We start from the raw sequence: 14,645 nt of genomic DNA, 5'->3' as shown, positions 1-14,645 counted from the left end.
CCCTGTACCCTCCTTAACTCCTGGCAAGCATTAATCTGGTCTCCATCTCTCTAATTTTGCCATTTTAAGAGTGTTATATAAATTGAATGATTGAGTATGTAGCATTTTGAGATTGGCTTTTTTTCACTCAAAATAGCTTTTTCACACTTTCAGTTAACTCAAAAAAATTGAAATAATTTTTAAATTATTTGGAGGTTCCCCTGTGTAGCTGTGTTTTGTTTCTTTTTATTAGTTAGTAGTATGCCGTGGTATGAGTGTGCAACAGTTTGTTTAGCCATTTACCCATTGAAGGAATTTAAGTTGTTTCCAATTTTGGCTATTAGGAATAAAGCTGCTCTGAACATTGGTATGTAGATTTTTGGGGGAACATGAGTTTTCCTTTTTCTGGGATAAATGCCCAAGAGTGCAATTGCTGGGTTAAGTGCATGTTTGGTTTTATAAGAAACTGCCTAACTGTTTTCCAGAGTGCTGTACCAATTTGCATTCCCACCAGCAATGTATGAGTGATTCAATTTCTCCACATCCTCGCCAGCGTTTGCTGTTGTTACTGGTTTCTATTTTAGCCACTCTGAGAGGTGTGTAGTGTAACAGCTGCTGATATTGAACATCTTTTCAAAGGCTTATTTGCCATCTGTAGGTCCTGTTTGATGAAGGTCTATATGTGTTTTTTGCTCATTTTCTAATTGAGTTATTTGATTTTTTTCTAACCTCTGAGATTTAAAACTTCTTTATAGTCTAAATACTAGTCATTTGTCGATACACAGCTTATACATATTTTCTCTTATTTTGTGGCTTTTCTTTTCTTTTTTTTTTTTTTTTTTTGAGACGGAGTCTCGCTCTGTCGCCCAGGCTGGAGTGCAGTGGCGCAATCTCTGCTCACTGCAAGCTCCGCCTCCCGGGTTCACTCCATTCTCCTGCCTCAGCCTCTCCGAGTAGCTGGGACTACAGGCGCCCGCCACCAAGCCCGGCTAATTTTTTGTATTTTTAGTAGAGACGGGGTTTCACCGTGGTCTCGATCTCCTGACCTCGTGATCCACCCGCCTCGGCCTCCCAAAGTGCTGGGATTACAAGCGTGAGCCACCGCGCCCGGCCTATGTGGCTTTTATTTTCATCCTCTGTCACAGAGCAAAAGTCTTCACAAAACACGTCTTTTTTTTTTTATGAAATCCAATTTATCAGTTTTTCCTTTTATGAATTGGCTGTTTGGTGTCAAGTCTAAGAATTCTTCACTTGGCCCTTAGCCCAAGATCCCAAAGATTTTCTCTTATATTTTTTCTAAAAGTTTCGTAGTTGGTTTTTGTCTTAGTCCTTTTTTTTTTTTTTGCAACAGGCTTTCGTTCTGTTGCCGAGGCTGAAGTGCGCCGGCATGATCATAGCTCACTGCAGCCTTGAACTTCTGGGCTCGAGGGATCCTTCTACCTCAGCCTCCCAAGCAGCTAGGACCACAGGTGCATGCCATGACCCCTGGCCAATTTTTTCTTTGTAGAGATGTGGTCTCGCTCTGCTGCCCAGGCTGATCTCAAACTCCTTAGCCTCCTGAAGTGCTGGGATTATAAGCGTGAGCCACCATGCTTGCCCTACAAGTTTTATAGCTTAATCTTTTACATTTATGTCTGTGATCTATTTTGAGTTAATTTTTGTATAAGGTGTGAAGGTTAGGTGGAGTTTGTTTTGTTTTGTTTTGCTTTTGGATGTCTGGCTGTTTCAACACCATTTATCGAAAGGCTATCTTTCCTCTATTGAATTACTTTGAACCTTTGTCAAACATCAGTTGGGCTTATTTGCATGGGTCTATTTCTGGGTTCTCTGTTCTGTTCCATTGATCCCTTTGCCAATGCCCCATTGTCTTATTACTGTAGCTATATAATAAGACTTAACATGGGGTAAAGTGATTCCTCCCACTTTATTCTTCTATTTTTAAAATATCTTAGGTTTTTTAGTTCCTTTGCTTTCCACATAAATTTTAAAATAATCTTCTCTTTATCTACAAAAACTCTTGCAGGGATTTTGATAGGAATTGAATTAAACCTGTATATCAATTTTGGGAGAATTGACATCTTTACTATGTTGTATTTTCCAGTCCATCAACTTGCTATGTCTCTCGATTTATTTAGGTTTTCCTTGACTTCTGTTACCAATGTTTTGTAGTTTTCAGCATGCAAGTGCTGTATGTGTTTTGTTAGATTTGCACTAAGTATTTCCACTTTATTAGACAATTGTCAGTGATAGTGTATTTTCAATTTTAGTATCTACTTGGTCATTGTTAGTATACAGAAGTATAATTATAATAATTTTGTATCCTTTATCCTTTTATTTTTTTATTTTTATTTATTTATTTACTTTTTTGGAGACAGAGTCTCGCTCTGTCACCCAGGCTGGAGTTCAGGGACGCGATCTCAGCTCACTGCAACATCCGCCTCCCAGTTTCAAGTGATTCTAGTACCTCAGTCTCCCGAGTGGCTGGGATTACAGGCGTGAGCCACTGCGCCCGGCTAATTTTTGTATATTTAGTAGAAACAGGGTTTCATCATATTGGCCAGGTTGGTCTCAAACTCCCGACCTCCGATGATCCTCCCGCCTCGGCCTCCCAAAGTGCTGGGATTGTAGGTGTGAACCACCGTGTTTGGACTCCTTTATCCTTTTATATCCTGTGGCCTTGCTGAACCTATTCATTAGTTCTAAGAGGTTTTTGTAGTCTTATTGGTGTTTTCTGTGTAGACAATCACGTCATCTGCAAATAGGGACACTTTTATTTCTTCTCTATTATCTCTATGACTTTTATTTCCTTCCCTTGCCTTGCACTGGCTAGAACTTCCAGCAATATGTTGAAGAAGCATGGTGAAAGTAGACATCCTTGGCTTTCCTTGATTTTAGGAAGAAAGCATTCAGTCTTTCTTTCACTTGTCAACCTAGATAATAAACAGAGAGGGTGACTCGCTGAAAGAAAATGATATTTATTTGGGAACAGAGCACTGCAATGGGAATATGCACACAATAGTAAATTATGTGCATATTCAGGGACACAAAGGAAGACTAAGGTTTTTAAAGGAAAAATGAAGAGAATTAACGTAATTGTTTTGAGATAATTATCCTTGGCTACAAAAATCAATAACAAGGGTGGCCCCAGTTTGAGACTGGACAGGCAGTTGGCAAGTGGATGTCCTTACAGAAGTATTTGTGTATGTGTAAGGTTACAATGGCCTTTGTGCAAGGTTGTGGTTTTTGCGGAGTCTTTTGTGATAGTTCTTGTTATCAGGCATTGTGGGTGAGAATTCTCCCTCAGTGGCCTTCCCTGGCTCTTTTTGTCACAGTTTTTAACACACATGACTCTATTTTGATTCTGATAACTTTCACACACCAGTAAGTGTGATATTAGCTCAAAGTGTTTTGTAGATGCCCTTTATCATGATGAGGAAGTTTCCCTCTTTTCCTATTTTTCTGAGAGCTTTTTTTTTATCTTAAAGAGTTGCTGAATTTTGTTGAATGCTTTTCCTGCATTGCTCAATGTGGTGTGATTTTCCTTCTTCCATCTGTTAATATGGCAGATTACATTGGTTGATTTTTGAATATTGAACCAGCCTTGCATGAATGGAATGAACGCCTCACATATTTTTCTTGGCTGTTGTCTATTTCTCCCATTTGATGATAAGTTCCGACTGGGCAGAAACTTTTGTTCATTTTGTTCAGTGCTGCATTCCAGTGCCTACAACAATGCTGGGCATATAGTGAGGACTCAATACTTATTTGCTGAATAAATAAATGAACAGAAGAGAGGTGAACGGAATCCCCAAGGCTATGGTGAAGGGAGACTCCAGGATGACAGCTGTGGTCCGCCAGTCTGATGGGAGATGATGATTGTGGAGGAGGCTGTGCCTATATGGTGGCAGAAGGTTTATGGAAATCTCTGTACTTTCTGCTTAATTTTGCTGTAAATCTAAAACTGCTCTGAAAAATAAAGTCTATTTCTTTAAAAAAAAAAAAAAAAGCTGATCATTAACTCCAGGGAAAACAAAAGGGATCCAGGAAAAGAAAATACTCATAGTTTGCTATCTGGCTCAGCCAGGGAGGGGAAGGTCCAGGTTGTGGGTCTGTAAGCTTATACGACTGGGGAGGGGACTATTTAAGAAAAGAAAAACACTAAATCAAAAATAAATCTGATTTAACCTCAGGGCAATTTCTGAACATTTTTTTTATTTTTTATTTTTTTAGAAATAGGGTCTTGATCTGTTGTCCAGCCTGGAGTACAGTGGCATGATCAAAGCTCACTGCAGTCTCAAACTCCTAGGCTCAAGCAAATTTTCTGGAATTTTTGACCCGATCTGTGGGGATATGTGAGGGACCATCAGGGATGGAGTGGGAGGTGCTGAAAGTCTTCCAGAAGTGGGCCCAAGAGCTCCAGGAGGGATGGCAGCCAGCCAGAGAGGTTAAGAGCTTTGCCTGCTGGTGCCCCATGGCCCAGGACAAGCCCACACCTCCGTGAGCATCTCAGAGCCTCCGCCTCAGGCATGCCCCTTGCTGGCCTTGTTTCCTGCCCCACCACACTGGTGGGTCCACAGGCACACTGTGCACTGTTCACACCCGTGACAGCAGCTCAGGCTGCTCCTCACAAGACAGGATCTCTCCTACCCTTCTTGCCTACCGGTAGTGACTCAATGGCCCCTCAACGCTCAGCACCAAAGCTGCCCCTTCTGCGAAATGTCCCCACCCTCCAGCTCCCACTCCCTTCCCTAGAAGCTGCCAGTTGAGGGGGAAGAAGTCTGACACATATGGATTTGAATCCCAGCTCTGCCACTTGCTGGTTATGTGGCCGCAAACATGTCACAGATCTCCCTGGGCTCTGTGTCCTGTCGTCTGTAAATGTCAATAATAATGTCCATCCTGCAGGGCCATTGGAAGATCAAACACTTGCCACAGAGCCCAACAGGTGGTGGGTGAATAAACACTCTTTCCATCCTTCTAGCATGTTTTCCCCTTTTTTTTTTCTTTGAGATGGAGTCTTATGCTGTTGCCCAGGCTGGAGTGCAGTGGCACTTGGCTGACTGCAACCTCCACCTCCCAGATTCAAGCAATTGTCCTGCCTCAGCCTCCCGAGTAGCTGAGATTACAGGCATGTGCCACCATGCCCCACGAATTTTTGTATTTTTAGTAGAGGAGGGGTTTCGCCATGTTGGCCAGGCTGGTTTCAAACACCTGACCTCAGGTGATCCGCCTGCCTCGGCCTCCCACAGTGCTGGGATTACAGGCATGAACCACTGCGCCCAGCCTTCACTTATTATTTTTTTAAAACTTGGTAGAATACACGTAACATACAATTTACCATCTTCACTGTTTTAAGTGTACAGATCAGTGGCACTGAAGAAATTCACAGTGCTGTGCAGCCACCACCGCCATCCACCCACAGAACTCTCCTCATCCTGTGACACTGAAGCTCAGTGTCCTCATTGCACAGTAACCCACCTCCACCAGCCCCTGGCATCTCCCATTCTACTCTCTCTCCTCTGGCATTTGGCCTGGCCTCTGTGACAGCACTGGCCCCTTCTAGCTGGTGTTGCCAGTTGCTTAGAAGTCTTAACCCCCCTGTAGGTCAAGCGGCATCTCATTCATCCTCACCCCTATTACCGAGGCATATGTTGATAACAGAGGTTCGAGAGGAAAATGCAAAACAAACGAGAGAATGAGCAGAGAGAGGGTCACATGTGGGTTCACGGTTAAAGGCACATAGTTTTGTGTCTGATTTTATGTAGCAGGTGCTCAGAATGTATTGAAAGTCTAAATGATGATACAAGCGGTTTTTGTAAATGTTTAGTTATTTTTTGAATAGGTGAAATATTTGAAATTCAAAAAGGTACAAAAGAATACACAGTGGAAAGTCAGTCTCCCCCCAACCCAGTCCTCCAGCCTCACTGGAGGCAACCACTCTGGCCAGTTTCTTCTGCATTTTTCTGGAGGAGTGTACACACACCACGTGTGCACACACTCACACGTGCGCACGCACATGTTCACACAGCGCACGCTCGCACACTCGTGTGGAAGCATGCTTTATGCACTGTTTGCACATCCTGCTTTTTCTCACTTGACAGATCTTTGGGATCCTTCTAAAATCAGTATATGGACAGTTTCCCCATTGTCTGATAGCATTCATTGAATGATAAATTTATCCTGTCACCTGTTTACAGCTGTCACAGGATTTATGTCATCTGTCACCTGTTGATGACCATTCAGGCCATTTCTGAATTCTTGTTATACAAGCTGTGTTGCAGTGAGCAGCCTCGGACACTCACGAATGACTGAATGACTGAACATGACCCCTAACTGTATAGCCCAGTCTAACCCCTGCCTGGTCTCCCTGGCCCCCAACGCACCCCACCCTCCCAGGACTCCCACCTGCCCCCGACATGGCTTGGGATCTTCCTTTTACTCCGTGGCAGGCACTATGCTGGGCCCTAGAGCGTTCAGGCTGATGGGATCCAGTCCTGTCCTCACAGAGCCACAGCTCAGAGGGAGAGACAAATGAGGAAAGAGATATTTAGAAATCAGGTTTGAGTGCTGGGATAGACCTGCCGCCCTACCTTTATGTCCCTCCCCTGACACCTGGGGAGCCACAGACTTATCCTTGATAACCTTATCCCCAATCCAGGCTCTCAGGGCCAAGGAGGAGAAAGGGAGGCTGTGGGGTGTGGGGCCAGGGTCAGAGGGGACCGAATGCCCATCTGGCTTCTCTGCCCTGCACCACCCGGGCCAGGCCTGTCTGTCTGATGCTGCCTGTGCCCATCGACTCCCCACTGTGTCTTGGCTGCCTGCACTCCCTCTGGGCCCGCTCTGCCAATCCCCATGACAGGACCCTGCCACCTCACTGCCCTCCTCACTTTTGAAACTAACTACTTGTCTCATTGGAAGGGCTTTTCCACCCTTATTCTGCAAAGTTAATAGCTGGTGACAGTGGGAGGGGAAGGCAGCATTAAGGCCATTCAGATAGTGGGGAGAGGGCAGACACTGTCTGTACACAGGTTATCCTCGGCCCAAGTGAGTGAAGCCAGCGCTGACCTCTGGGCACCAGGGTCTGGGTCCCAGGAAGCCTTTCAAGCTGCATCAAAATCCACCATTCAGAAGCTCTCAGCCTCTCCCAGTTCGCTGGACAACGCTCTCCCCACTCAAAATACCCACCCCACCTCTCCCTTCGCTGCCACACCTGCTGTCCAAGCACTGCCTCCAGGTTTATTTCCTGGGGTTATAAGACACTGCACCTCCAAAAACCCCTCATTCAAAGGGAAATGTCACCTCGAAGGACAAGAGGGACTCCTCCTTAGCATGGACTCAGGCCACTTCATGACAACGGGTACAACAATCGGTTTTGATGAAGGGCATTAAGTAAGCAAATTTGGTTAAAATGTTCATAGCGGGTCCTTTGAGTAGCCAGAGGTGTAAGAGTGCCTGGGGTAAGGGTCCTGAAGGTAGAAACATAGGCGCTGGGGGAAGGGGCGTGAGAAGGCTGAGAACATCTTCTCAGGGCCGAGCCAAGGGCAGTTTCCTTCCTGTTTGATGTCAGCGTGTTTTAAAAGGGGAGTAAAAGCACAAATCACAACAGCCAGATGATGGAAGCATCCCAGTGTCCCACAGTAAATGAATGGATAAACAACAGTGCCGTGGCTTGAGCCTGTAAACCCAGCACTTTGGGAGGCCGAGCTGGGTGGATCACCTGAGCTCGAGTTCGAGACCAGACTGGGCAACATGGCGAAACCCCATCACTACAAAAAATACAAAAACTAGCCTGGTGTGGTGGTGCGCACCTGTAGTCCCAGCTACTTAGGAGGCTGAGGTGAGAGGATTGCTTTAGCCCAGGAGTCCGAGGCTGCAGTGAGCCTAGATCGTGCCACTGCACTCCAGCATGGGCGACAGAGTAAGATCCCATCTCTAAAACAACAACAACAACAACAACAGGGGTGTATACACACAATGGAATACATTTCGGCCTTAAAAAGGAAGAAAATCCTGACTTGTGTTACAATGTGGATGAACCTTGAAGACATTGTGTGAAGTGAAATAAGCCAGCCACAAAGGCACTATATGAGGTACATGGAATAGTCAAATTTATGGACAGAAAGTAGAATGTGGTTGCCAGGGGAAGGGAAAGGGGAAGGGGGAGTTGTTGTTAGATGGGTACAGAGTTCCAGTTTGGGACGATGGAAAGAGTTCTGGAGATTGGTTGCACAACAATGTGAATATACTGTACAATACCTAACATACGCTTCAAAATGATAAGATGGTAAATTTTACATTATGTTTATTTTATCACAATTAAAAATTTAAAACATGCTGGGTGCGGTGGCTCACGCCTGTAATCTCAGCACTTTGGGAGGCTGAGGTGGGTGGATCACCTGAGGTCAGGAATTCGAGACCAGCCTCGCCAACATGGTGAAACCCCATCTCTATTAAAAATACAAAAATTAGCCCGGCATGGTGGCAGGTGCCTGTTATCCCAGCTACTTGGGAGGCTGAGGCAAGAGAATCTCATGAACCCAGGAGGCAGAGGTTGCAGTGAGCCGAGATCGCGCCATCACACTCCAGCCTGGGGAACAAGAGCAAGACTTTGTCTCAAAAAAAAAAAAAAAATTAAAAGAATAAAACATAAATATTTTCAGATGAAGGGAGGATAGGAAGGTACCAGAAAGGGAAGGGGTGGAAAAACTCTATCTCTGCCTTGGGCCTGCCCATCAGAGACAAACCCAGGCAGTGCAGAGCCCAGATCCCAAAATACCACTAGTGTGGAGGGTATGGGAAAGGCTGGGGAAAGGCTGGATATCTGCGGGGGCAGAGGCGGGAACCTGAGGGAGAAGGACCTGACCTTGACCTCAGCCTCAGACCATGGGTCCCTGCTGCCTGCCTGCCTCCTACTGGGGGCCTGCCAGGCCCACGACCCCAAATGCTTGGCAGGCTCCCTGCCCGCTGGCTGCTTAGGAAGGTGCTCCCACTTCCCCCACCGTTGCCTGAGCTCTCTAGGGCTCCTTCATTCTGCAGGTAGGCTGGGGTCCCCCTCTGTGCCGGGCACTGTGGTAGCTCAGCCGTGTGAGGCAGAGCCCTGGAAGAGCCCATGAGATGGCCAGAGCTGGGCTTGTCTGGCTGGAAGTTGGGAAGAGGCTTCTCCAAGCTGCCAAATTTAAGTATTGAGTACCTAAAAGGAGAAGATTGGCATTAGTGAGAACATGGCCCTGAGGCTTGATGGACCCAAATCCTCCCAGGGTGTGTGCGTGTTGGGGGGTGGGGGTGCACATGGGTGTCCGGGACCTCGTCTAGGTAATGTCTGCAGCCACATAGGATGATCTGACTGAATCTGTGTGTGAGGACAACTGTTTGTGTGCCTGTGTCTGTGCGCGCCCACGTGCCTGCGCGTGTGTGGTCCTAATGTAGGTGTTGTCTGCGGCCACACAGGATGCTGACTGCATGTGTGACTCGTGGGCGTGCAGATGCAAGCACAGACCTACGACACATCTGTGTACAGGCTGAAGATCACAACGGGTCTGGCCAGGGCCCGCCGCGGGGCTCCGAGCTGGCGAGCACACCGACGGCTGGATGGGGCGACGCTTCCTGCTCCGGTCCCTAACTCATTATTAAGCTCCTCGCTCTTTGCAGACGCTCCCTGCGCCTCCCCCGCTCCGGGCTGCAGCGGCGCAGGCGCCGGGCCGAGCCGAGCGCCGAGCGGGGAGCGGGCGGCCACGCTCCGGGCCGGGGTCCCGTGGGAGCAGGTGAGCGACCCGCGCTGCGCGGCCCCCACGGCCCTTGGCGAAGGCGCCTCCCGGCCGCGCTGCGCCGGCGCCCCCGCCTTCCCTGCCTGGCAGTCTCTGCTCGCCTCTGTTGGCATCCTCCTCCTCCCCCCTGCCTGGCATCCCCCTCCTCCCCCTGCCTGGCATCCCTTCTCCTCCCTGCCTGGCATCCCTTCTCCCCCAGCCTGGCATCCCCCTCCTCCCCCTGCCTGGCATCCCTTCTCCCACTGCCAGGCATCCCCCCTCCTTCTCCTGCCTGGCACCTTCTCCTCACCTGGCACTTCCCCTCCTCCCTACCTGGCATCCCCTTCTCCCTTCCTGGCATCTTCCTCCCCTCCTCCTTTCCAGGTATCTCCCCCACTCCTGACTCTTTCCATCCCCCCGCCTGGCATCTCCCTCCACCGCCACCCCAACCTCGTACCTCTTCCTCCTACCCTTTCCTTGCACCTCTTCCCTGACTGGCAGACTCCCATTCAGCCCCTCTGTGACACCACCTCCTCCCCATCGCTGCCTGGCATCTTCCCCTCCTTCCCTCTCCAGTACCTTCCTATCCTCCCTCCACCTGCATCTCCCCTCCTTCCCTCGTCTGGCACCCTCCTGCCTGGCACCTTCCCCTCCTCCCCCTGTCTGGCACCACCTCCTCCCATTGCCTGTCACCTCCCCCCTGCCGAGCACTTTCTCAACCTGCTCCTGCCTGGCATGCTCTGCTTCCTACTCCCCCTGTCTGGCACCTTCCCTCCTTCCCCTGCCTGGCATCCTCTCCCTCCTTCCCCTACCTAGCACCTTCCCATCATTCCCCTGCCTGGCACCTTCCCTGTCTCCACTTGCCACCGTCTTCCCTGGATACCCCTCTCCTATTCAGGTTGTCCCTGTGTCCCCCACCTTCCTGCAGGGCACCTCCCCCCAACCTTGGACTGGTAACCCCTCCCCTACCGCATCTTCCTCTCCTCATCCTCCCCTCCCACTCTGTCTCCCGGACTCCACCAGCTCTGCCATCCCCAGCACTCCCTGTCTCCAGCCTCCTCTTTCCTCATCCCCTTTCCTCCCAACCCTGCTCAGGGTTGATCCATGGGCAGCAGCCCCTTTTGCCCACATGGCTTAACCAGACCCTGAGCCACTCCCAAGCCCCACCTCTGTCACCCACACCCCGCTCCTACAGCACTGCTCTCTTCTTAGCTCCCATGCCCCATCGTCTGCTCAGGGACTTCAGTTCATAAGTTGGGTCCTGACCCAAGGAGCTGGAGGCCTTCCTGCTCTTTCAGCAGGGAAGGAAGCAGGGCAGGACAGGACAGAGCAGGCACTAGCAGGGACCAGGAGGGAGGCGCCTAGGCCAGCTGGTAGCCATGGAGCAGGCTGACTACCTGCCTGCCACCTCTGGAGTCCCTCCATGTCCCTGGGCTCCAGGGCCATCCCAGTTACCATCCTGACCTGCCCTCTGGCCTTTGCCTCCAATGCCCAGCTCTCTCCCTCCAACCATTGCCACACCCCAAAAACTGGCCTCTCCAGTCAGGGCTTGGGCTCTGCCTGGGGTCCCTGCTCTGTCTTTCAAGTTCTTTGTCCCACAGGACCCTGGGGCCGGTCTCTGTCTGCTTCCCACACATACTGCTCCCACCCGCGCCCTGCCTTGTGCCACCCCAGCCCCAGCTGGCCCGTGCTGATTGCCTCCATTCTAGGCCCTTTTTTCTGCACAGTGTTCTGGCTTCCTCAGACCTCCACTCCAGGGGAGTTTGGCTTCTTCGCAGCCTCCCAAGGCCTCCTTGACTCTACCTTGGGGCTCAGGGTCTGACCTCTCCTTTCAGATCCTCAGAATGGCCCTTGGTGCTGCAGGCGCGGTGGGCTCCGGGCCCAGGCACCGAGGGGGCACTGGATGACTCTCCAGGTGCAGGACCCTGCCATCTATGACTCCAGGTCTTCAGCACCCACCCACCGTGGTACAGGTAGGTGCTTCCTCCCCTGCCAGCCCAGGAGCAGGAGCTCTGCGGCCCCATGAGAGTCAGCCAGCTCTCGGCTCCTGCTTCCACCACATGGCCCCCTCCTGGCATTTCTGCCCCCAGCTGGACTCCTTAGTGCCCATGGCAGGGCCTCTCTGTCCCTCTCTCCACCCCTGCTGATACCTGTCATCAATGTCCTTCCCTCCATCCCACACTCCCTTTCCTGCGTGTCCTCTCACCTCCTGGTTTCCTTAGGTCCTGCGTCTCAAAACCGTTCTGAGCCAGGGGCAAGCTAGCCTGAAACCAAGTTTTGGGTTCATGTGAGCATGGTCTGGGCTCTGGCGTGCTCTACTTCCTCCCCAACTAGACACCCAGACAGCACCCCATCTCCTCTCACTGCGTACATGCAGAAGCGTGCACATACGTGCACATGCTCACATGCACACACCACATGCTCTCTGCGAGCTGGAAGGAACCTGCTGATTCCTTGGCACAACTTGTGCTCAGAAACCTCTAAAAACCCTGCAGGGCCCCAGGCAGGGTTCTGCTTGTGGCAGGAGGGAGGTGGCAGCCGTCTACTGCACAGCCCGCGGTGGGAGCCAACCCTGCCCTGCCCCAGGCAGACCTCTAGCTCTGATGCACTCTGGGCCATTGCTTGCTTGTAGGGCCCTCCTAAACCTCCTCCCCAAGGAGTGAGAGGAAGATGGTCTGCATTTGTCCATATCAGTCCCCCTTGTCCAGAAGGACACACTGAGGCTCTGGGCAGAAAAGCCACCTGCCCCAGAGCCCCACCTGGCATGGTAAGGGGTCGGAACTGAAGTCTGATCTGAGCTCTGCCTGCCCAGCCCCACCCATCATCACGCTGGCTGGCCTCACGGGTGGGAGGCACCTGGCAACAGGGTGGATACTGTCAGGGCCTCAAGGCATGTGGAGCCCAGTCCCTGTCCTCAGGGCCTGCGGCCTTGGAGAGCAGCCTTGACAATCGGGCACAAAGGGCCACAGACCACACAGGCCTCAGAGCACTGAGGAGGGAGACATCAGGAAAGTCCTGGAAAGGTGCCATTGGAAACGGGTCAGAGGAGCCTGAGGCTCAGGGAGGCCTGGGGCTGTGGGCAGAATGAGAGCGAATGAGAGCGCTTTCTCTGCTTCTCCCTCCTCAGAAGTGGGCAGAGGAACTCATCTTCCTGCCAGGCTGCCCTGAAGGCCAGGGACAGCCCCGTTCCCCTTCAAACTCCCCCAGTGCCCCTCCTCCTCCAGTGAGGTGCAGGCCCAGGGCAAAATGGGGCAGGGCACCGGCTGCTGGGGAAGCTGGCCTGGCCCAGAGGATCCAAGCCACACAGGGCAGCAGCAGGCGCCAGTCACCTGGTACCCATCACCAAGGAAACACACCTGGTGCCGGCATGCCCAGCCCCACACCTGAAGCCCCAGGCCACCTGCGGGAAAGTCAAGGCCTCCAAGCAAAGGTCCCACCCTCATCCCCAACACCTCCCCAGCACCTGAGGTCAACTGGGGACTGGTTGCTCAGTTTGTGGTGATTGGTGTTTTAGCTGAAATTCATAAAGAAAAGGTGTGAACTAGTATATTAAACCAAGCACTCTACAGTTCTGGGGCATCTAAGGGTAGAGGCCAGGTTGAATGGGGGGGGCAGGCTGATGGGAGGCAGCTAAGCTTCCTGGGGGGATGCACCTGAAGTGGTCCCCCATGTGGATAGTCCTCCTAATATTTGACATGCACTCAGGCCCTAAGGGGCTCCCCAGCAGCAGTCGGAGGGAGCCTTGGGCTGTTCCAGACCTTTCCTGAAGGGTCACTGCAGGACGGGCACAGGGGAGGAGGGCAGGGGAGGCTACGAAGATTGGAGCTGGGGCCCTGGGGCAGTAGGTCCATCCTAGTGACACCTGGCCCCAGAGTGGCCCTGGTCATGAGTCAGAAGCCCCAGCTCCAAGAGTGACAAGGTGGTGGAAGTTTGGCATCTTATCTTGGAGTCGCATTCACGTGCAATCAGCGGTGTGCGTTGCAGGCTCTTGGCAGCCAGGCAGGCACTTGGGCATTTGAATGCTGACAGGCCTTGGTGCTGGTACCTAGGCGTCCATCCTCACCCCAAAGCTGGCGGTGTGACTGCAAGTGAGTGCTCATGATTAGTGAGAATTCAGTGGTGGAGGTAATGAGCTAGAGGTGTCACCGGGAGGAGGCTGAGCCACCCATCAGGGATGAGTGGACTTCCCTCAGCTGTGGCTGGACTCCGAACCATCTGGAATTGCTGTACCAGAGGGGCCAAGCTGAGGCCACCGCCTGCTTCTCACGGGTACTTGGCTGAGGGACATCTTGTAGGGACCATTGCTGTGTCCCCCTGTGCTCCTTGCTAATGAGGGGTGTGGGAATCCTTGGTGACTCATAAAGGACCGTAGAGGAGGGCTGATCACTTCAGCCAGGCCCACCTTTTGGGATAGCGTGTTCGGTTTATCGACTTTCCAAGCTGTGACACTGATTCTTGGCACTCTACACTTACTTCCAGGGATTTGAGAACGTGCCTTATGAGCGTGTGCCCCACACAGGCCTCCTACTGGAATTTACAAACTTGGACCATCTCCCATGTGAACCTTTTTCCCAGACCGAAGAGCGTTCTGGGAAAATGCCCTGGAGTGAGGGACAGTGTGCCATAAGGGAGGGAGAGGAAGACACAGGGAGGTGTTCTTATGCTCCGCCTCATCCTGAAGAGGGTTTCAGGTAGTTTGCAAAGATACATATAGTGAGGAAACGGAGACAGGGATAGAGTAGAGAAAACATGGTGTCACCTAGGATGTGGCTACTGCACCAAATGCAAACCATGAGGCCCAGAGACCCCGATGCCAGAGAAGCAAGCAATTACATGATTTACACTGTGCATAAGATAAAAATCAAATGACTTGCTCAAATCACTGTGATTTCTGGTCCCGAGCCCCTGGGAAATCTCTCCTGT

At 51.1% G+C, this 14,645-nt stretch overlaps 1 protein-coding gene across 2 annotated transcripts in view; it reads left to right on the top strand.

Annotated features, from left to right (window-relative positions):
• The first annotated feature begins 9,364 nt into the window (after positions 1-9,364).
• Positions 9,365-14,645, top strand: part of SMARCD3 (SWI/SNF related, matrix associated, actin dependent regulator of chromatin, subfamily d, member 3) — a 38,810-nt gene continuing 33,529 nt past the window's right edge. The window contains exons 1-2 of one of the 2 annotated variants that reach the window (XM_003270931.4): positions 9,365-9,740; positions 11,558-11,695. In XM_003270931.4, the coding sequence (XP_003270979.2) occupies positions 11,657-11,695 (39 nt within the window). In that variant the 5' untranslated portion in view covers positions 9,365-9,740; positions 11,558-11,656. Of the gene's footprint in view, positions 9,741-11,557; positions 11,696-14,645 lie in introns of those variants that run through there. The other variant, XM_030826189.1, reaches the window with a different exon arrangement.

Source organism: Nomascus leucogenys, chromosome 13 (genome assembly GCF_006542625.1).
Source record: "Nomascus leucogenys isolate Asia chromosome 13, Asia_NLE_v1, whole genome shotgun sequence".
In the NCBI taxonomy this organism is placed as follows: Eukaryota; Metazoa; Chordata; class Mammalia; order Primates; family Hylobatidae; genus Nomascus; species Nomascus leucogenys.
This window is presented reverse-complemented; position numbering and strand designations above follow the sequence as displayed.